This window comes from Monodelphis domestica, chromosome 7 (assembly GCF_027887165.1).
Source record: "Monodelphis domestica isolate mMonDom1 chromosome 7, mMonDom1.pri, whole genome shotgun sequence".
NCBI lineage: Eukaryota > Metazoa > Chordata > Mammalia > Didelphimorphia > Didelphidae > Monodelphis > Monodelphis domestica.
In genome coordinates this window covers 277,613,999-277,638,362 of record NC_077233.1, presented here as the reverse complement: position 1 = coordinate 277,638,362, position 24,364 = coordinate 277,613,999, and the positions used below count along the sequence as shown (strand labels likewise).

Here is a 24,364-nt window from a genome sequence, read left to right as displayed (position 1 = left end):
ATAACAAGTTTGGCAGATTCGGCAAATTCTTTCACATATTACACATCTGGAAACTTGTTTACTTGAGAAACTGTAAGATATTATTTATGGAGTATATTGCAGCTTCTCTCTTTGGCTCTTCTGCCTACTGTCAGCTTAAGTCCTTCTGAAAAAGAAGTATTAATCTTTGAAATGCAGTGTCACAAGTTGATCTTTGCTGCTGTTGTTTCCCAGTGGACCTTTCCTATGCAACCATGGTTTTAAAAGATACTCTCTAGGCACTGTTCAGTGTTTTTGCTTTCTGCTCCTTTCAGTGCTTAACCTCTTTAGGGTAAGTTTATAAGCATCAGAATGTAGTGTACTGGAAAGAGTCCTAGACCAGGGAATCTGAAGATGTGTGTTTCAGGTCCTGTCTGTGACACCAACTAACTTTTTGGTGACTTTGGATGAATCACTTAACTTTTCTGATCTCAGTTTCCTCATCTGTGAAATGGTGATGATAGTAATTAAACTACTTCCTAGAGAAGAATATTTTTTGTAATAGTGAGCTATTATTATTTGTTCTTGTCCCTCACAAACCACATTGAAAAACATTTATTTAAGATACATGTCTAAACTTATAAATAAATAAAATAAATATATAAGTAATTTTTAAAATACATGATGAAATTTAATAATTATATGACGTAAATAGATAATTAATGATAATTAAAATAATAAATTATTAAATATATAACATAAATAAAATAAATGTCTAAACTGAAATACGTCTCTAAACACACAAACTTTCTCATAAGCCCACAACTGAACTCTTACCATATGAAATTTCCACATTAAGACAGAACACTGCTGGTTAATCTTCATAGTCAGAGAAGGATATTCCATGAATTATTTTGTTTAGTTTTTTTTTTCTTCAACTATTTAGAAAGTTACTGATTGAAATACTTAAGCCTTATGCTAGGTATATTGAGTATATACCTAAACTTATGCTAGGCTCTGAATTGGAAAATTAAAAAAACCAACAAAACACTGTTGCCCTTACCCTGAAGAAGCCCTCAATCAGGTAGAGAAGCACAAAATATACACATGTCATGTGAAAGAAAATATAACAGGATGGTGCATTTGGAAAGGACACCAAATTCAGAGTCGGGATCTCAATTCCCAATTCATCCACATCCTCATCCTGAATGACTGAGCAAGAGGATTTCCCTGTCCTTATTTGTAAAAAGAGACAGTTGGACTTGGACTATTTGAACTCTTGGGCTCCTTCCAGCTCTCAACATATGATCCTCTGATTACATTTAGACATTTCGGGGCAGGTGGGTAGCATGGTGGATGGAGCACCAGGCCTGGAGATGTGAGGTCAGATTTGGCTGCAGATGCTTCCTAGCCATGTGACGTCAGAAGCAATCTCTACATAGTCGAGAAGTGATGAGGCTCAAGACTGATAAGAATAAGCACACAACAAACATCTGTTAAGTGCCTGCTATGTGCCAGGCCTGGCGATGCAAAGACAAAAGGGAAACAATCCGTGCTTCTAAGAGCTTACGCTCCATCAGAGGAAACAATATGTATAGAGATGAATGAATATGAAATGCACCTGAAGTCATTGTCTTTCCCTCCAAACTTTGCCTGTTTCCTTAATTCCCTGTGGACAGTAGTCATGGGAACCGTTATCCTCCCAGTTACCGAGGCTCCCTGCCACGGGCCCTGCTCAGCGCCTCACTCTCTCACGTACAATCAATCAATGGTTAAATCCTGTCATTTGTAACTGTGTAAGATCTCTCCTAAATTCTGCCTTCACTCCTTTGACTCTGCTACCACCCCGGTGTAGACACACCCGGACCACCTCATTCCCGGGTTATTGCAATAACCACTGGCTGGTCTTCTAGCCTCAGATCGCCCCACTCTTGTCCATCCAGTGGAGCTGGTAGGTATCTCCCTAAAGTGCCCATCTCACCCTATGACCTTTCCTCTTCGATAAACTCCAGAGGTTCTCTGTGGTGTTCAAAGCTACCTCTCCAGGCTTGTCACCCTCTGTTCAGTTCAAAGAGAGCAGGTGGGGATCGTGGTTCTTTCACTTCCTTTCTGCATTTCTCTAGATGAGTTCAGGCAGGGTGTGGGCTTTCTCTCTGCCCCTTTCCTTATCCCCCTTAAACTAAGCTTTTTCTACTTGTGTGACATTTATTGATGTCTCTTTTATTATTGTCCTTTCATGAGAAAATAACTTAGAACCTCTGCTTTTTAAAGATGTGAGCAACCTACAGGATCTGGTATATGTGCTCATCTTTTTATAAAAGTCTTACCTAATTCTCTTTCTTTTACTACAGTTTTCCATTCTTGTCATAGTGAGGTGAAATGCCCCCCTTGTACTTACCTCACTCAGAAGTGGTGTATGGGCAAACATGAGGTAAGTTTTGTCCTCCTGGTTATTGATAGTTAATAGCAGTCATTGCCAGAAATGTCAAGCTAAAACTCAGTGATTTGTTTCCTAGCTCTCACTACTTAAAATCTGTGCACTTTGGGTTAAGTCATTTTTAGCTTTTATGGTCCTCAACTTCTTTTTAAAAATCCGTATCTTAGTATAAATTCTAAGATAGGAGAGCAGCAAGGGCTAGGCAATTGAAGTTAAGTGACTTGCCCAGGGCCACACAACTAGGAAGGGTCTGAATCTAGATTTGAACCCAGATCCTCTGGACTCTATATCTGGCTTTTTATTCACTATGTTATGTAGCTATCCACCTCAATTTTTTTGTTCTAAAAAAAATGTGACTTTTGAGGCTCCTTCCAGCTATGAATGTGTGATCTATGATTAATCCCTATTAATTTTTATCTTCAGATAGCTGTGTTTTAGCTTCTTTTGGGATCCCTCCTTCTAAAGTGACTGCTGTCCCTGACAGCTTTATTTCATCTGCAGAAATGATATACATGCTGCTCTCTATGATTTTTTTCAAGACATTAACAAAAATTGTAAAGCAACAATGCACAGGGCCAGAGACATAGCTCTGGTTTATACAGAGCTTTAGGAGAAACTAATCTACATCATTCCTAGATGCACTACGTAGAGTGTTGAACTTGGAGTCAGGAAAACCTGAGTTCATTCAAATTTGCCTCACAAGCTTACTAGCTGTATGCCCCTTGACTAGTCACTTAATCTCTCTCAGGCATAGTTTTCTTAGCTCTAACAAGAGGATAATAATAGTCCCTACTTCAGAGGGTTGTTGTGAAGATCAAATAAAATAGCATGTAAAGTACTTTACCAACCTTATAATCTATATGTAAGTATTAGCTATTAGTGACCTTTCTAAGAATGTTATGATATTATTTTGGTATTTTTGTTCTTGATGAGGCCATCCTGACTATTTTTTAATTTACTGGCTTTTTCCCAAACCTAGATCCCACCTGTAATGCCTTGTCATAGCATTCTTGGTCTGGAAGAAATGGCATGTTAAAAAAAATTCTGAAATGTCTGCTTCTTACTTAAAATACTGGTAATTCTATATTCCTTGTGTGTCCTTTTAAAAAGCAAAATACAGTGTCAATAGCAGTCTTTTTTAGACAAATCCCTTTCTTCATCTTTTTATCTTCATAATTTTATGTTTGAGAGATTTTTATCATTTCTAGTCTGATTTGTTTTTTATTTATTGCTACAGAATTTTAGTTCTCAGGATTATCAAGAGTGCTTATCAAGGGGCTTTGAGGTGGCTCAATGAAAAGAGACAGTGGAAAATGGAGACAGGAAGTGCTAGGTTCAAATCTGGACGTACATTCTTCCTAGCTTTGTGACCCTAAGAATTTAACCCCTATTGCCTATCTCTTATCACTCTTCTGTTTTGGAACCAATGTTTCGTATTGATTCCAAGACAAAAAGTAATGTTTAAGTGCTTGTCAGATTATGCCTAGATTTTCCTCATAATACAAAATTCTAAAATGTTAATCATTTTCCCTAAAATTCTCTTCATTTTCTTTCTCAGGAACTGGTTCCTCCTTGATTATGAAAATCCAGATTAATGGAGAAAGTGTTTAAAGCAAGCTAATAATTGAACTGCTCTGCTTTTGTCAATAAAATTGAATAGATGTTGAGGCCAGTGTTCTAAAGACTTTGAGAATGATTGCGTCTCTGCCAGTAAAAAAATATTGTGCATATACATTCTTCCCCCTGCCCCAATTTCTTTCAAATTTCAGTTCAGAAACATTTTTTACATGAAGTCTTTCTTGACTCCTCCCTTTCCCTTAGCAATTAGTGCTTTTCCTCTAAATTATCTTGCATTTATTTTGTATATAATTGGATGTACTTTTCCCTCCTACAAGCTCTCTGTCTCTAACTGACTGGCACACACACAGTCCCCATATGCTGTACCACCTCCTCTTGCTGCCACTGTGGTCACCACTTTTTCCTTAATAATCTCAACCTCTTATGGTTCTGCCATAACCATCCTCTGATCTGGTGCTTTTGGTTGTGCTTGATGTTGCCAGGTTACAACCTCCAAGCTCCTGGCAGTCACCTTCTGCAGTTCCTTCCTCCGCAAGCCCACAAGATTCTGTCTTTGATCCTCATGTCCTTCTGAACTCCCAGGGTCCCTATGCAACCTGCACTTGCCCCCAGATTCTTTTGCTTTAGCCCAGTCTTTAGAGGGGGAAAAGTAGAACCAGGGGCTACCTTAAAAGCCTTTGAGAAAGAGCAGCTCTTGCCCAAACCTGGTGTACTATAGTAGTGGAGAATCGAGTCTATTTTCTTCACACCTCCTGCTTTTGAACCTCTGGCCTAGACAAGCCAGCTTCTCCATCACGTCTTTCCTGTGCTTTTATGGTAGACTTAGGATTGATTTCCTTAACGCTTCATCTCTTCGTTCTGTTCAGGTAATGTGGAGTGAACCCTGATGATAAATGCCTCTCTTCCTGCCTCTACTGACCTTCGCCTGTTGTCTTTACTCCATGCTTCAGCCCCTCTGGTTACTGGATTCCCCTCCTATTTTGTATTTGTGACCCCAGCAGGTAGCATATGTCCTTGGCACATACAAGGGGCTTAATAAATGCTTGTGGAGTGATATGAACACATTCCGTTTTCCATCCTGTTCCTTTTGAATAAGGTCTATCTTCCACAGCCATAATCCAGCCTAAGGTCTTATCCCACTGGGTCTCAGGGACACCCTTGAGGTCAAATATGCTTGCTTTCCATCGGATTTCAAAGGATCGCTTTTGTGATGCGGACATCTGAGGCCATTAGTTTTGTCACTGGCCCCTTTCTTAGATTCCCATCTTCTGGGAATTACTGAGCATCTCTACTTATGTGTACATTTTAACTATTCTCTGTATTATTTCGCTTAGGAAATGTACCCAATCATTTTCATTTCTTTATGCTTCCTTTTTGGTCTTTTAAAGCACCTTTTGTTTATTTTCATGAGAGTCCAGGCACATTTTTTTTCATCATTAAGTGTATTCTCATTATTTCTTTATTTTATTTAATTAATTTATTTTTTTAGGCCCTTACCTTCCATCTTGGAATCAATACTTTGTATTGGTTCCAAGGCAGAAGAGTGGTAAGGGCTAGGCAATGAAGGTTAAGTGACTTGCCCAGGGTCACAAAACTAGGAAGTGTCTGAGGCCAGATTTGAACCCAAGACCTCCCATTTCTAGGCCTGGCTTTCAATCTACTGAGCTACCGAGCTGCCCCCATTCCTTTATTTTAAATTATAGTCTGAAATCTAAATCCCATTCTCAGATACTATCTTATTAAATAACTATTCACTTCCCCAAATTTAACCTTTCTCTTCTACAACCCTTGCCTTCAATTATTAGCCTCAGTGATAAAAATACCTGCTTTGTTTCTAAGAGCTTAATTTTTTTTGCTTAGGGCTTTATAACCTTTTCCAGTGTTTTCTAGATTGTATGTAGCAGAATCATTTGCACTAATGTGAGTCGCCAGAAGTAGGTAGTTCAGTTCAACAGATCTTGGACATTTCTATCATGTCTGGAACATGTGCAGACATCTTTACTGTTATTTCAAGTTGAAAAATGGCTGTCACAGTATTTCTCCACAGGAAGAGTCACTATCCATCACAATTTCTCTCTTATTTCTCTTTTCCTTACTAGATGATCTTTTTCTGGACAGCATTTATGGATATACATCATTTCTTTTAATTCACGAAGCCACTTCCTAAGAGGGCCCAACTTCCTCCTCTCTTTTCCTTTTTTTGCTGTTATATCTTTCTGCCTTCTAATTTCAAGACACAGGCCTAGATTCCTCAATGGCTCTTCAAATTTTTTTTCTTATTGTCTTTTATTTTTAAGATCTTTTTCCTCTTTTTTCCCCTCTTTTTTAAAGGAGCACTTAGTAACCTTGAGAGTAGAGAAATATTACTCCAGCCCTTTTATGTGCTATTCTGAGAGGGAGACATTAACTTGTATTTTGAATATAGATAGATGTTAAACACTATGTATTATATGCAAGTTAGGGAACTGACAAACAGTGATGAATGGTGAGTACCCTATAGTGTTGATTATTTCGATCTAAGTTTCCAGAGTTGGCTTCCATCTTCTTTTTCTGGACAAAATGAGTATATTTATATAGCATGCTATTCTATATTGAAGGAGAGTTATTAGGCAGCAGTTAGTTTATTTATGTAGACAGATAAAATGCTATTTCCTTCCTAGTCCCCCTGCCCCCAATAGCCATCATATTTTCTATGTTATGGAGCAAGAAGTATACTACATAATAATATTACAGATAGCCTTAGGAATATATACTATTATAAACCTTGGATACTATTAGATCTGCCTTCCTTGTGAAGCTATTAGTTTGTCTTGGTATGTAGAAAGGAGAGAAATGTAATCTGTTTTCTTGACATGTGAAGTTTGCTTTGGTAATAGTGGTTCTTAAGATCTCATAAACATAATTACTTCATTTTTGGTAATTGATCCATTTTTTAAAGATTTCAACCCAAATTACATTGACATGTCTTTTTAAATTAATTTACTATTTCAGCATAATTGTTGTGTCCTTTTTAGATCCGATACAACATTCCTTGTCATCTAACTGAAATCTCTTGTGGACTTCTCTGCAATCAATTGTTAAATTGTGGAATGCATAAATGTAAAAGGATTTGTCACAAAGGAGAGTGTCTTATAGATGAAGTCTGCAAACAGCCCTGTACAATCGCCAGAATAGACTGTAATCATCCTTGTATGGCTTTGTGCCATCCATCTTTGCCTTGCCCTATGAGTTCTTGTAAAGCAAAGGTAGGTAAACCATTTAATAGGAAAAACTTTGTTAGCAGTTGTACTACTACTTAATTATCCTAAAACTATTATCCACCATTATGTTACCTGTTTTGGAGGTGGTCTCATGACCATTTTTAATTCGCATCTGTGTTTGGCCCCTTCCATCGGCATACTCTGATTTGGGATCTTCTCTTCCTCTTCTACTCTATCATTTTCCCAACTGTTTTCTGTCAAAACTCAGTGTCTTCATGTCTCTTTCTGTATACCTGAATGAAGATGCCTTCTTTAGACTTGATGGACATGAACAAAAAGCATGGAGACAGGAATGAGCATGTCATATGGGGACAGTAAGGACACTGAGCTGAATAAAATGGAAGGGATGCTTTGGAGAATGTCAAGAGGTAAGGTTAGAAAACTATGGGAAAGTTGTCCTGATCATAGGACCTCTCTCTTTCTCTTTGGATGACCTAGTGTTCCCTGAAGTCCAACATGTTCACAGACAGTCAAACTCCTTAATTTCTCTATATGAGGTTCTTTTTACCATTTTCTCCCCATTACTATTAGTGATACTACCATTTTTCAATGTCTCAAACCAAAAGCTTCCAGTTATCTTTGACTCATTTCTCTTTTCTTTTTCTAGTATTGTGGGTCATTGTACTGTTAGGAATGGTGTAGTATAACTTTTCTCTATCTGTAACAAATGAATGATACATATAGTTGATCAATCTGAAATTTTTTTCTGAGATGTAAATACATTTTACTTCAGATTTGATGGAGGCACCCAGTTTGACTATCCTTTCAGCATGAGAAGAAAAGATCAAGAATTATAGGATGAGGATCTAGATATAAAATTCTTGAGGTGCTAAGAATATTCGATGCCCCAAAGCTTGGGAATATGATATTAGTGGTTAAACCTGAATTAGTGAAGAAATATATTCATATTCAAGGGAAGAACAGAGATAACTATATTAGTGTAGAGTTAAGATTTCATGTAACATACCCATTCTTACTATTTTCCCCTATATTGACTAGTATTAAAACCTTTAGAAAACTTCAGTAAGCCTGATGTATTTCTTTAAGGTGAGGAGGGGCAGAAGAGGAACTAAAAAATTATTGGGCCTGTGAGGGGAGAGAAGAACCCAAATGGAGGATTGGGTGGTGGTGGAAAAGGTAGACACAAGACAAGTGGCCCATGAGCGAGCTCATCACTGGTGTAATGGCCTTTTCTATAGCACTAACCTGGGTCTGTTCTTTCTTCCTTTTTAACATCCTTCAGGTTTGTCCCCTCCTTCCTCCTCAGTACTACTACCCTAATCCCTAATCAAGGCCTTAATCTTCTATTTACTGTGACATTTCTAGCTAGTTTTTTTTCCCTTTTCCCATTTCTTTTAGTATTAACCTCTTTTTTTTTTAGCTCTAGTTGTGTGTGTTTACACACACACACACACACACACACACACACACACACACACACACACACACACACACACACACATGTCTTCGCATTTCATCCTATACAGTTTTTCACTGTTTCCTCTAAGTGTAATTCTTCTAGATGCCCAGGTGATAATAATAATTTTTAAGAGTTACCAATGACATATCATTATAACTTCTGGGGTCTCTTAAAAAAAGTTTTGTTTTGTTTTTCTTTTTTCCCTCTTTCTTCATTACCTTTTGATGATTCTCTTGAGTTCTGTGCTTGTTCATCAAATTTTCTGTTCAGGTCTGGTCTTTTCTTTACAAATGCTTGGCATTCTTCTATTTTGTTAAATGAACATACTTTCTCCTGTAAGAATATAGTCAGTTTTGCTGGGTAGTTGATTCTTGGTTGTAGACCTACTTCCCTTGCTTTCCGGAATATCATATTTCATGCCTTTTGGTCCTTCAGTGTAGATGCAGCCAGATCCTATGTTATCCTCACTGTGGTTCCATGGTATCTGAATGACTTCTTAGCAGCTTGTAATATTTTTTCCTTGGTCTGATAGTTCTTGAATTTGGCTATAACATTCCTGGGTGTTGTCAGTTGGGGATTAAGTACAGGAGGTGATCTGTGGATTCATTCAATCTCCACTTTTCCCTCTTGTTCTAGAATATCAGGGCAGTTTTCTTGGGTAATTTCCTGTAGTATGATGTCCAGACTTTTTCTTTTGTCGTGGTCTTTCGGTAGACCAATGATTCTTAAGTTGTCTCTCCTGGAATGATTTTCTAAATCTTCTGTTTTGTGAATGAGATGCTTCATATTTTTCTCAATTTTTTCATTCTTTTGATTTTGTTTTATAGTGTCCTGCTGCCTTGTGAAGTCACTTGCTTCTAATTGTTGTACTCTGGTTCTTAAAGACTGGATTTCATCCCTAGCTTTTTGGTCATGCTCCTTCTGGTCTGATTTTCTTTGGAGATCATCTTTCATCCTCTTTGCCTCATCTTTCATCTTCTTTGCCTCCTCTTTCATCTCCTTTGCCTCATTTTCAAGCTGATTAATTTTGGCTTTCAAGACACTGTTTTCTGTTTCCAAATGACTTATCTTGCTTTTAAAGTTGTCTTCAGACTCTCTTAATTGTGTTTTGAATTGTATTATGAATTCTTCCAGGGCCTGTATCCAATTTGCTGAGTTTTCTGTGTTTTTTTTTTTTTGCTTGGAGTTCCCTCATCCTTCTCTGTTCCCTTTGCTCTTTGTTCATTGCCTATATAGAAGCTGTTGATTGTAATTTCTTTTTTCTTTTTTCTGTTGTTTGCTCATATTTACCCCTTCTTTACTCCTTGCTGTTGCCTGAGCTTTTGCTCCTCTCATTTTTTGTGTGGTTTTGGGCTTTTCTTTCAGCCTTCACTCTTGGAGTTTTGTCAGTAAATCTCTCAGCGCAGTCTGTGGGGGAGGGGTGTTGGAGGTTGAGCTTCTCTGCCCTCTGGAAGCTGTAATGTGATTAAGTCCAGCCATCTGTGGGGGAGGGGTTTTGGAGCTTGAGCTTCCCTGTCCTTTGGAGGCTTTGATGGTATTAAATCTGGCTGGCTTGCTGGATGTGCCCTGGGGCTGAAACCTTGGGGGGGGGGCAATATGGAGTGTCTGTGCTGCTATGCCTCCTGCTCTGCATTTCTCCTCTATCTGCTTCCCCACTACCTGTGTTGAACGCTTTGAGCCTGGCAAACCTTTGCCCGCAAGGTACTTCCTCCAGACCAACGCCTTTGCCTGCTCAGAGGTTCCAGCTGCTGCTAGAGGCTTAGCACTCTAGGTGGGGGAGGAGTCCCAGGACCTTCCTTCTTCCTTTCCCTTAAACTGGAGTGTTCTCGAATTCTGGCTTTTGGTGTCATTCCTCTTTACCTTTTAAGTTGAGTCCAGCAGGAGGATTCCTTGGCTCTGTCCTGTTGTTAGGTTTGATTTTCAGCCCCCTAGGAGCATTTAGTTTGTAATCTGTAAGGAAGGGTTTTCAGAGGTCTGAATGTTTGCTGCCTCTATCTTGACTCTGCCTCTATTTCTAGCTAGTCTTACTGCTTCTGTTATCTCCTCTTCTATTGTTATTTTACTACTCTGCCCAAGAACCTGTGGTGGCCTTCAATATCAAGTTCCAACTTTTCTTCCTGACTTTTAAAGTCTTCTGTAATCTCTCTAATTTATCTTGTACTCATGTTTGAAGCGTTGGAACAGGTCTTAAAGATTGTATAGTCCAATTCTTCACTTTACAACTGAAGAAACTGAGACCTAGAAAGATAAAGATATTTGCCCAAAGATCCACAGTTCAGGTGGATTCAATTCAGGTTTCTTACTCCCATTGTTTTTTTCACTATACCAGACTGCCTCCTGATGTGCCTTTTGTAGCATCTTCCAAATCTTCCTGTTACTAGCAAAGGCATGACCATCCTTAGAGTTAATTGATGTTTCCAAACTCTGAGTCATCCCTATCTCCTCACTGTCCCTCAGATTACATGTCTAATCAGATGCCACATCTTCTCAATTCTATCTCTCTATTATCTCAGATCCATCCATCCCTTTCTTTCCTTCTAAAATATTGTGCTTTCCTCCAAATTGGCCTCCTTGCCACACTTGTGGTTCTCTTCTCACCAATCTAGGCTCCACACTTTTGCCCACAATGGTATTTCTAAAGCACAAGCCTGAGAATGTCACTTCCTTGCTCTTAAGTTTCAGTGGCTCCTTATTGCCCCAGGATCTCAACTCTTTTTAAAAAATTTTAATAAAACCCTCACCTTCCATCTTAGAATCAATACTGAGTATTTATTCCAAGGCAGAAGAGCAAAAGGGCTAGGCAGAGGGAAGTGATTTGCCCAGGGTCAACACAGCTGGGGAGTGTCTGAGGCCAGATTTGAAAATATAAGCTCTTTATTGATATTTAATATCCTTCACAACTGCTATAGACTATATTTTTAGCCTTATTGTACCCTTTGTATAATCTATTGTCTAGCAAAAATGGCCTTGCTGTTCTTCACATATTGATATCCCATTCTGTACCCTTGCACAGGTTGTCCCCCATTTCTGGAATGTACTTCTTCCTTGCATCTACACTTCATATGCATCCATGTTTCCCACTCAAGCTTACATTCTGTTAAATAAAGCTGCTAAGTAGAAGCTGAAAGTGCTTCTCATGCTGACATTAAGTTGCATTTGTATTATTTGTATTTTCAGTTTTGCTAGTCTGTACATTTTGTTTCCCTTGATAGATTGTAAGCTCCTTGCGGGCAGGGAGAGTTTCACTTTTGGTTTTGTATCCCCAATATCTAGCACAGTACCTTGGTGCATAGAAGGCAATTAATGATTATTGATTGATTTGTTTGTGTTTATTCATTTTTATCTTGCCAATAGATGGTGTTTGGGATCAGTGATTGTCTTTTGTGTGTCTTTCCACGATCTGTTCCACAGTGTTGGGTACCTAGTGATCTACTTAGTAAATATTTGTTTAGAGTTTCATTACATTCATGATGTGGATTGAACTAATATTAACGAAGTAGACTTTTTCATTCCAGTTATTTTTAAAGCAATTTCTATATCTTATTGAAGCTAAAATTTTCCTTAAAACCATTCTCTCTATTTTGCAAATGAAAAGCTTGAAGATCAAAGACAAGGAGATTATGAGTGGTTAAAAAACTGAAAGATGTAATGTCATAAAATACTCAAGGTGGAGAGTGGGTGAAGCTCTGGAAACTGGGATTGCATAATATTTAAGTTGGTACTGATGTCAACCTTGGTTTTCTGCTCACAACTAATTGTAATATAATTATAGGTGGAGCTCCAGTGTGAGTGTGGGAGACGAAAAGAGACCATGGTTTGCTCTGAGGCTTCTAGTACTTATCAGAGGTTGGTACTGTGTCAGCTTCCCTTTCTTCCCAAATTGTTATCATGATACATTTGAATAATACTTCTCAGTTTTCAAAATGTTTTTTCTCATTTAAATTTATTGTCATAACAGAAAAAGTCGGTATTTTCCCACTTTACAGATGAGAGCGAGACATGGACAGGGAATGCAAATGATTTTAAAATCTCACTGCTTTCCCACTACTTTCTGGTAGTCGAGATAGGAGTGAGACCTAGGCCTTCAGACTTCATCCAAAAATGGCAAATAGAAGGGGTTCTTCATTCTTTTTTAGGTTTTATAGATTAGCCTCCAAGCATGGAAGGTAGAGATATGAGAGCTGGAAAAGCAAGTGAGAAGGCGGCCAGGCATAGAGATTGACTGGATGAAGCCTCACGTTCTAACAATAGACACTAATCTTTTGGCTGATATTCTTCGAGCTGAATTATGCTGGTGTTAAAATCAGCCTTCATCTTCTAGACCTTCATTTTTCCTGTTGATTGAGTGCCTATTCTGGGTCTGTATGCATGTGTGTGTGTGTGTGTGTGTGTGTGTGTGTGTGTGCGCGCGTGTGTATGCGTGTATGGTCTTTAGAAAAGGCTAGAGTATGAGGGTAACAAAGAAGGTTCAGCCAGAATAGAATTCAATCTTGTTGGGGGGATAAAACTAATAAATACCCTTGAAATAATTAAAGAGAATATAACACAAGACATTTGGTAATCGAATTCTGTGCTGTAAATAGTAAGTTCAGAGAAGAAGAGAGATCAGTTCTTAACATTGCTACCAAAAAGATTCTGATAGTCTATCATGTTTGTCATAATACAAATCAAATAATGTTTTGAAAGTTTTCAAAGGACACTGATAGCAATCATAAAAATTATTTTCTCGGGGGCAAGAAAACCACTTGAATTCAGGCTTCTGTGGCTCTTGATTCATTAATGTTGCACAAAGGCAGCATAAGTCAAATAGCTGTACATCCTTCATTCCGTTTTTATGAGAAAGAGGCAACCAAAACCCAAGGCAACCTAACAGACTCTTTTTTTTTTTTAATTAAAGGAAGTTTCACAGCTGCTTGCTTTACATTGTTCTGTTTTTTACATCATCTCTATTTACAGGACAGCACAGTACATTGGTATTTATGATGATAAAATGGAACCATCCAAATGATATTAAACATAGTCTATAGAACTTTAAGGGATTATATTTGATTATAAATATTATATATTTAGAATTCCACTTTAAGAGTGTGAAAGGTTCATTCTTTATCCAGGGTGATTCCGCTAGAACACTTTATTTTATTCTATGTGATATTGGGTTATAGTCAGCAAACATTTATTAAGCACCTACTTTATGCCATGTACCTGTACTAAGTGCTAGAGATATAAAGGAGATGAAGCAATAGAGTATATATATTTTGAACCCTGAAATGCCCATCTAACTTAAATTTTACTTTAGCTTTTGAATATTAATTGTGCAATGATAGATCACAAAAGAGAAAGGGTTACTGATCGATTAGAGATGGAGAGAGGCCAAGACTCAGAAATGTTATTTTTTAGCCCCCGGGGTTAATGGCAGCAGAGTCTGAAATCTGATATCTGCCAGAGACAGAGCAGATGTCCTAGTTTGTCCATGTCTAGCTGACAGAATGAATCTTTGAGTAAGCGTAAGGAAATGAGGTTTGTGCTAAGAGAAATCAGGTCTGGAGCTGTTTACTTCTGGGTTTGTGAAAAGGGAATTGGAGAAGAATTGAGTGATTGTGAATGGGTAGGACAGTGGATTTTTGGATGATTGTGAGGGTTTTAGTTTCATTTTCAAAATAATGTAGAATATGAATTTGTGGCATAAAATCTATTATTCCAGTGAAAATGAATTATGACCTAGATATGTGAGGTTTTTTTTTTAACTTATCTTAGTATCAATCCTAAGACTGAAGAACAGCAAGAGTTGGGCAATTAGGTAAAGTGATTTGCCCAAGGTCACATAGCTAGACCATGATTTGAGGACAGATTTGAATCTAAGTCATCCCAAGACAAGGCCTGGCACTCTGTGTTCTATCCACTGTGCTATCTAGTTGTGTCCCCTCCCTTCCCTTTTTTAAACTCTTACCCTCTGTCAGCATAAATTCTGTATAGACGAGGGGAGATTGACTTTTAATGTCTAGTTTTATATTAGATATACTTTATAAATACATATTACTAATTTTCTTGCTTCTCCTTCTGACTCTTGGTATTCAGGGAGTCAGAATTTTAGTATTGGAAGATGACTTTGAAGTAATATGGCCTTTCCATCTGTTCTAAGGATTCTGCTGTAGCATCCTTTGCAAGGCAGTCTCCAGTTTCTAAACACTTCCAGTGATACAGTACTCACTCTCACAAGGCAGTTTGTTTCATTGTTTCACAGTTTTTACTGATCCTTTACTGCTTCTGTATGAATCAGGTAGATCTGTCTGAGTTCAAATCCTCACTCCGGCACTTACTAGTCCTGTGATCCTGGGCAAGTCACTTTACTCTCGGCTTCAATTTCCTCATCTGTTTAATGGAGGTAATTAATAGCACCAATTTCCAAGGGTTGCTGTGAGGATGTTCTGAAATACAAATGCAGGCTATAATTACGTGAAGCCAGTCACTCTCCATCCTGTATTGGTTCAGTTAATTTTGAACCTAACTATAAGATTTTGTTATTATGTTTTTATAATCTTACATTCTGTCAGAATCGATATTAAATATCGGTTCTAAGGCAGAAGAGTAGTAAGTGCTAGGGAATGGGGATTACCTGTCTTGTCTAGGGTCACACAGCTAGGAAGTGTCCAAGGATGGATTTGAAGGAAGATCCTCCTGACTCCAGGCCTGACACTATCCACTGTGCCACTCATTGTCCCAAGGCTTTGTTTTGACCCTTTTGATTTTCATCTTCCTAGATCTGACTCTATTTTTGAGTCATAATTCTTTCATCATACTAGCCATCTTCCTAGTATTCTTCGGTATCATGCAAATATAATAAGCATGTCTTCAAGATACATCTAAGTTTTTGATTTTTAAAAATTAAAAAGCTGAATAGGAAAGGAGTAAGAACAGAGCCTAATAGCATATCCTAGTGTCCCTTCTCTAGAATAACATTAATGAACATTCTTTGTTTATGGTTATTTAACTAGCTACAAATCTCTATAACTGTATTACCATCTGTTCTTTATCTTGTTCACAAGGTTGTCATGGGAAACTGTTAAATAACTTGTTAAAATCAAGATTCAGTAGAGAGACAGCATCCCCTGATGTACTAAACTGTATTTGCTCTATTGAAAAAATGTTTTCAATTATATGTAAAAACAATTTTTAATGATTATCTAACATTTTGCAATTCAGAATCTCTCTTCTTCTCTTCTACCTTCCCCAAAGCAGTAAATAATCTACTGTAGTTTATGCCAGTGCTGTCATGCATACATATTTCTATATTCCTCGTATGGAAAAAGAAGACACATTGCATATGCAAGAAAAAACTCATGAAGGAAATAAAGTGAAAAATGCCTTGATTTGCAGTCAGACTGACAGTTCTTTCTTTGATTGTGATAGCATGTTTTCATTACAAGTCCCTTGGGATTATCTTGGAACCTTACATTGCTGATAATAGTTTAGTCACTCACAGTTGATCATCATATAATATTTCCATTACTGTATACAGTGTTCTCCTAACTCCATTTACTTTAATTTGCCTCAGTTTATATGTCTTTCCAGGTTTTTCTGAACTCATCCTGTTCATCATTTCTTAAGGTTCAATAGTATTCCATTACAACTTTATACCACAACTTGTTTAGCCATTCCCCAGTTGATGGATATATCCCCTCAGTTTCTAATTCTTTACCACTACTCTATTTACTTTTTTTTTTAACATTTATCTTCCATCTTAGAAACAATACTATGTATTGGTTCTAAGGTAGAAGAGTGGTAAGGGCTAGGCAATGGGGGTTAAATGACTTGCCCAGGGTCACACAGCTAGGAAGTGTCTGGGGGCAGATTTGAACCCAGTACCTCCTGTCTCTGGGCCTGGGTCTCAATCCGCTGAGCCAATAGCTGCCCCCCTACTCTATTTACTTTTAATACTTCAAGACTATTACTTCATCAATATGGATGCTCTTTTAAAAAATTATATATATATATATATATTTTTTTTTTCAATTTGCAAAATCTGCCTTCTCCCCAACTCCTAAACCATCTTCCCACTCCATTTCCCCATTTAGAATGAAGAAAAAAAGCAAAAGCCTTGTTACAAATTTCCTCACTGGCCATGTCTAAAAAAATATATGTTTTATTTACTTTTCTCTTGGGTCTTTCACCTCTCCATCATGTTTCATCATTAGTCTTCTGGAATCATGGCTGGTTATTATATTTAACAAGGTTCAAAATTATTTGTCTTTTCCATGTTTTTGTTTTTGTATATATTATTCAGATTCTGCTCCCTTCACTACATCAATTCATATAACTTTTCCTAGGTTTGTCTGAAACTATCCTCTTTTTTATTTCTCGTAGCACAATAGAATTCCATCACACATATGCCATATATTTTTCCATCATATAACTTAGTCAGCCATTTTTCGATTGATAGGTAGTACCTCTTTAGTTTCTAGGTTTTTACGCTAAAGTCTGGGACCACTTTTTGCCCTGGTTTTATAGCCTCTTCCTGGACTCTAGTGCATTCTCTTTGCATCCTGCTCTGTACCAGGCCCCATTCCTAGCATCCACAAATCTCTCTATTTCCCTATGCTGACATGGGCTGGAGAATGGCCCACTATGCCTTTTTTTTTCCCTTTAATAAATTTCTCCATCAGGATTCATCATAAATTTAATGCATTTTCTGGATTTGTTCAGAGGAATTTTGGGTGAGGGATTAATTCGCATGACTTTGTGTTAGTGAACCATGTTGACTTCTAGCAATCACCACTTTTTAAAGTTTGAAAGAACCAAAGGATTGAGGTCATATTAGGCATGTGAATAAGAAAACTAACTACAGTTGAGCCTAATTCATTCCAGCTTCACAGTGGCAGAACTAAAGTTCCAAGCTTCTTAGATATTTCATCTTTTGGGTCTCCAGAATTCCATACCAAATTCTATCCTTATTTATACCTAGACTCTAATTTTGGGAATCTGGGGATCTAAGAACTGCAGAGCTGGGAATGATGGGAGATCTAAATATCATTTTGGTCAAATAAGATTTACACCTTTGATCATGTCTGTTTTTAAACCTTGTTTGTGATACTTGTTTTGGTGATACCACCTGGCAGACTTTGCAGTTTTTTGTCATATTGCCTCACTTAAATATGAGAGTGGCATTCAGTGATAAGGGACTTTAAGAGAATATAAATTGTTGAAGAGAAGCAGCATGGCATAGGGTGCAGGGGGCCAACAGACCCCCACCAGATGACATGGTCACATGGAAAGCCAAGAGCTGCAAAGCAGCCCCCCAAGAATGAAAAGCCCTCTGCCAACCCCGTTTCTGTGACTTCTCTCCCCAACTTCCCCCAGTAATGGACTTGTTATGATTATTAATCTCCCTAATACAGAAGAAATAATATCAGAGCAAATACTTGTAGGATCAATATATATATATATACCCCACTTTAATCCCCCTAGAATATTACCGCCAAAAGATTGCAATTACAGAATCAAAGCCCAAAGATTATTGCCCATAACCCCTCCTTTCTCAAGCACAAGATATGCCTCAAGGCCCTACAATAAACACTGGCCAAGTGCTTGAGCACCATAATAAATCTTTCCTTACAGTTATCACACTCCAATGAATTTGTTGATGAACAGAAACCAGGCAGCGTTGCTTGGCACTTCAAAGTAACACAAGAAAAACAGAATTTGTAAATTGAGGAAAACCCCCAAACTGGTCTGCTTTAAGTCACCTTTCAACTTTACACCTAGATATGAAGGTGTTTTGTTATTCATCTCCCAAGCAATTGTGATTAATAGTGAAAGCTGTTCAAAAGCACAGTGATTCTCTCAGCAGGTCAAGGGGTACTAACCCACAAACGACTTTATTCACACTATTTATATCCATCACAGAGTGTTGTAGAAACTTAATAAATGATCACAGAATTCTTTGTTGTAGTAACATCACAAGAGTGTTGTTTAGGTGATTTGATAATATCCAATCAGAATGCAGGATATCACATGTAGAAAATTGATTGTGTACCAAAGAAGTATATACCTGAAAACCTATATAATAAATGAACCACAGCACTATGGCAGAGCACTGTGTGTGATGCCTGCATACGTGGGTTTGAACACATAGTGTTTCTCATCTTCATTATACGACCATATCGTCACATCTGGGCAGAGATACCCGTGGACTCTCAGTGAGACCACTGGACGGATCTCTGTAGTAGGGAATAGACAGCTGGCCTTGGAGTCGTCAAGACCCATGTTCAAGTGCTACCTCTGCCACACATTGGCCGCATGCCCTTCTGTGCCCCAGACAACTCTTGAAGACTTTTAAATTGGAGATCTACATTGATAGGGATACTTCCCATCCTAAAAGTTTCCTGTGTCAATCAAATACTAGGACTGGCCCTAAATAAAGGAACTGTTGATGTAATTGTACCTTTATGGAAAGACTTTTTCTAAAATCACTTAGACTTGATCAAAGATCAAATCTTTAATCAAATGTAATGCTCTTTCTATTATTTTCAGAATTGCCGCTATTTCCATGGCCACTAAAATAACTGATCTACAGCTTGGAGACTCAGTAGAGATAAGCAACTTGATTACTAAAAAAGAAATTCATGAAACCAGGTAATTTTTTTAAAAGGAAAAAATGTATATCTACAGGACTAATAATTCTCAAATCATTTTCAAAAGACAAAAATAGTTTAATTATACAATAATTATGAAACAGATATATTCAGATGAATGCTCTTGGATACTTTCCCTCTTCTGTAGCTTTGCAGTCAGATTTTTTTCCTCTATCTCACTACTAAGATTAGTGTCACATTAAGGAAATGAGAATTTTAATGGATGAAGAGGAAGAATGTATTGCTATAATTGGGGACTTTGGGTAGCATTTGAGTACTTGGATGCTTAGACAAAGGAAGGTAGGGGAGAACCAGAGATAAATTTCTGCTTGGAAATTTTGTCTATAGCTGATCATGCTCCTTCCCTTCTTCCCAAAGATCAGAAAAATGAATTCCACTACTCTGACACACCTTGCTACCTTGACTTGTCCAAAGAGACAGAATATATTGTTTCCTCTAGTCTGAGGACATGCCTGTTGCTCAGTGAAGATCTGGATTCCTGGGTTCTATGATGAAACAGAAGGGAGCTAAGGGAAAGCTAGGAAGAGGCTGGCCCAGAGTATTAGCTATGCTCCAAAAAAGGAAATGCCATCAAGGCATGCTTAGTTGTTTGGTAGTTAAACTAATTACTATCTTGTACAAATTAGCCTTTAGGAAAAACGGGATCGTTTATTTGTTTGTTTGTTTTAGACTCTTCTCTTCCGCATTAAAATCAATTAATACTATGTATTGGTCCCAAGACAGAAGAGTGGTAAGGGCTAGGCAATGGGGGTTAAGTGACTTGCCCGGGATCACACAACTAGGAAGAATCTGAGGCCATATTTGAACCTACGATCTCTCATCTCTAGACCTGATTCTCAATCCACTGAGCTACCCAGTGACCCACCCCCCACCCCCCATTATTATTTTTTAAATCTTTTAGGAGCAGATTTTTTTAATTCAATTTAATTTTTTTAATTTTTTAGGAATAGTCTTTAATTTTATATACTTGGTGACTTGCCTCAAAGTCAAGTACGGATCAAATTGAATAAAGTATTGCACTTTGTGAATGTTTCACAATATTTAACAGCTGCATATTAAATTATGCATACTTTTGCACAGTTTTAAAGTTTCAGAATAGAAGTATACTAAGAAGCATTTATTCTGTTTCTTTTTTTCCTATTTTCTGATTAAGACTTCACTGTGATGAAGAATGTTTAGCCCTAGAAAGGAAAAGGTAAGTTAAATGTCTTATCTACTTGATACTAGTTTTTATGGAATTAATTTTTTAAATCTGGGACAAGGGAGCAAACTAGATCATACTTTCTCATTCAAAAATCCCATGAGCTCTTTAAAGGAAATAGTTATCCGTCAAATCATCAAGTATTTAATTCAATAACCACTATATGCTTGGCACTGTGTTAAGCTCCATAGGGGCTATAGGAGAAACATAGATGAACTGTGTATAGATAAGTAAGCAGTAACTAAGGAGACTTTATAAATGTGATTGTGTACTCTCAATGTAATTCAGCTGCCTACAGCACAGTAATTTCAGACTAACACTTTTATTGGTTTTACCTGAGAAGTTATTGAAGAAGAAGATAACTAATTTTACAGTATATTTCCATTGTGTCTTGTGATCTACCTTCCCCTGCACATTGCCCCCACTGTACTTCCCCAGTGCATTCAGAATTGATAAGTAATTGTTCTCAAAGTGTATACGTGCTTTAGCTGGTAAATTTCATTTGGTTTAATCTTTCTCACAGTAAAAAAATCAAATGATGTGTTTTTAAGTTCAGCAGCCATGGTATCCTGAAGAATAGCTGGCAACACTGGAGATTATCAGTTTTATGTTATAAAAAGAAGTGGGTTAAGCCATAGGAAAAGTACAGGGGCATGAAAACATAAACATATGATAATAAAATGAAAATTTACCTTAGATAAAACACAGATTTCCATTGTATTTCCATTTTGAATCTACTTAAATTATCTTAATTGATTATGTACCATTGTTTTAAGTATTTCGATTTCTCTTAGTCTTAGACTTAATTCAGTAGCCCTCACTGCAAAGATATCCTTATGCAAGTACTTTAATGTCATTTAATTAAGCTCATTGCCTCTGAGTGAAAATAAACATATGATTACCAATTCCAATGTTGTTACTTCCTTAGCCTTCCCTTTTAAACTAAATAAGTAATTCATATTTGGTTTATATTGTGCTGAATTTTCCATCCATATATGCCAAAAAGCCAGTTAAACCCCATTTAGTAATTGTCCTACACTTTCCCAATTTTAAGTTATTCCTCGTCTCTTAACAATCCAGTTTAATTTACCTATTTCTCTCTTATTTTTAGGCGTCTAGCAGAGGCTCTTAATATCAGTGAAAGTTCTGACCCTTTTAATGTACGTTCTGGGTCAAGATACAGTGATAGCTTGAAAGAAGATGCCAGGTATGTAGCTTACTATGCTTTGGAAGAAGTACTTTGCAAAATAAAAGAACTTCTAGATCATTTAGAATTTATTATTTGTGAAGATACTAATAAAACATATGTTTAATTTTCTTTCATCATAAATTGTTACTTTAAAAGTATTTTTCACTGTTTTAATATTGTTCAGGAAGTTGTCACAGAACTCATTAAATTTTGTCACTTAGTCAGTAATGAGAGCTACAGGGATTATGCTGAACTTCTAGAGCCAAAAGAGCAGAGAAATTATAGCTGTGTTTGACAGAACAGAGTTCTTATAATGCAAAGAAAAAGCTGGATATAGAGAATGTATTCTCTGAGCTTGTAAAGATACCTATAGACGGATCATAATCTTGCCCACCCATTTCAGAAGGAAAGCCAAGAGGCAGGCAATCCAGGTGGAAAGCTAGTAAGGCTATTTATTGTTGGCAAGAAAAAAACTCAGAACCTAGAATAGAAAACCCACCAAAATGAGAAGTGAGGGGCACATTTAGAAAAAAATGTATGTATTAAAAAATATGTATTTTAAGAAGTATTTACAAATGAGTTAATTTTTAGCTGCTTACTGAATACAAGTTAGAATCTAATTTCATCTATACATATTGAGGCTCCCTTCAAATGTTCCTTTTGTAAACTGACTACATCTTCTTTTATGGCACTCTTGTTCATAAATCCTCTTCTAGGAATACACTCAATGTGCTGGATGCTTTTCTCTTTGTCTCTTAATAGAAGGTGGACTAAAGTAAATTCACTGGCTCTTTCTCCATTAATCATGAATGTCTTTTATGCTTATTCTTGCAGGTGTTTCATATTGGATAATATTCTTCAGCCTGTTAGCACCTTTTGAGTATCCATAGTCCTTTTAATGATCCATTTTGATTCTTTAAAAGTTGTCCAGGAATTTGAAAGTTATTGGAGTTTTTAAAAGATGATTTTCTTGTTTCATAGAGAAAGTTGGGATTGTTTAAAGTGCTCTGAAGTTTCCTAAAAGCAATCAAATCTTTCTGTTTCACTCTGGGCCCAGTTCTTAATCTATCTTCAATATGTGCTAATAGACCTTTCTAGTCTGTTCATCCAACTCCAGAGTATAGTTTATACAATAAATATTATTCATCTAAATTTTTTCCCTCTGTTGGATTATTATGGCCAACTCATTTATTTTAGATTTCATTTAGTAGGCTTTCTAGAATTGAGGGACTTGTACAATTAGTACAATGTTCAGGAGACCCTCAGTATCTATAAAGAAAATATTTTTGATTTAGAAAAAAAAAATTTTTTTTAAATTTTGAGTTCTCAATTCTTTTCCTATCTTCCATTCTTCCCTTTTTGAGAAAGCAGGCAATTTGATTTCAATTAAATATGAGATGCAAACCCTATTTCTTTATTAGTCATGTTGCAAAGGAAAATGGAAAATAAAACAATAAAAATTAAGTTTAAAAAAGCATATTTCCATTTTCAGAGTCCATCAGTTCTTTCTTTGGAGGTGGATAGCACATTTTCATCATAAGTTCTTTGGAATTGTCTTGGGTCATTGTATTGTTGAGAATAGCAAAATTTTTCACAGTTGATCATCTTTACAATATTGTGAGCTACGGGGATGTGTACATGTATGTTCCTGGATCTTTTTACTTCACTTTGCATGAGTTTATTTAAGTCTTTCCAGATTTTTCTGAAACTATTCCCCTCGTCATTTCTTATAGCACGATAGTACTCCATCACAATCATATGCCACAATGTTTAGCCATTCCCTCAATTTCTAATTCTTGCCATCACAAAAAGAGCTACTATAAATATTTTTGCACATATAGGTCCTTTCCCCTTTCCTTTGATTTCTTTGGAATATAGACCTAGTAGTGGTATTTCTGAGTCAGGGGGTATACCCAGTGTTTTAGCCCTTTGGGTATAGTTCCAAATTGTTTTCCAGAAAAGTGGGATCAGTTCACAATCACAATTCACAAAAATGATCATTTTTCTAACAATTGTCATTTTTCATTTTCTGTCATGTTAGCCACTCTGATAGATATGAAAGGGCACCTCGGAGTTTTTCAATGTGCTTTTCTCTAATTGGTAGTGGTTTAGAACATTTTTTATATATGCCTATTGATAGCTTTGATTTCTTCTGAAAACTGCCTTTTCATATCCTTTGACTAATTTATCGCATAGTGAATAACTTTTATTTCTACAAATTTGGCACAATTTCCCTATCAGTTTGGGAAATTAAGCCTTTTATCAGGGAAACTTGTTTAGAGTATGAATTATAAAATCCGGTCTGTTCCCTTTTCATATTTCTATTTGCATGCTCTTGATATGTAGATTACTCTCAAAGATGAAATAAAGATCAAAATATACATATGACTTATTATATAGTTATAGTAATTATATTTTATGGAAGTTATCATAATTACAAATATGTAATTGTAATAATTATAAATCTTATCATGTCCTCTCCCTTGCTTTTTTGGTTAATGATAATGTCTGATTTTTTTTTTAACCTATAAGGAAATATGTCTTCAGTCTGCTATAGAATGGTTAGAGAAAAACCTATTTATAGATGAGTAAACCAAAGCACAGGATGAAACAGGCTTTTAACTCCCAAATCCTTTACACTATAATACTTTGTCTCCAAAATGGATATGTCT

General features: G+C 36.7%; 1 protein-coding gene across 2 annotated transcripts in view; it reads left to right on the top strand.

Moving 5' to 3' along the window:
* The window catches only part of NFX1 (nuclear transcription factor, X-box binding 1), an 87,386-nt gene that overhangs the window by 49,594 nt on the left and 13,428 nt on the right, over positions 1 to 24,364 (top strand). The window contains exons 15-20 of one of the 2 annotated variants that reach the window (XM_007497896.2): positions 2,310 to 2,389; positions 6,988 to 7,218; positions 12,426 to 12,499; positions 19,181 to 19,282; positions 20,456 to 20,497; positions 21,615 to 21,710. In XM_007497896.2, coding sequence (XP_007497958.1) covers positions 2,310 to 2,389; positions 6,988 to 7,218; positions 12,426 to 12,499; positions 19,181 to 19,282; positions 20,456 to 20,497; positions 21,615 to 21,710 — 625 coding nt within the window. Of the gene's footprint in view, positions 1 to 2,309; positions 2,390 to 6,987; positions 7,219 to 7,441; positions 7,602 to 12,425; positions 12,500 to 19,180; positions 19,283 to 20,455; positions 20,498 to 21,614; positions 21,711 to 24,364 lie in introns of those variants that run through there. The other variant, XM_007497898.2, reaches the window with a different exon arrangement.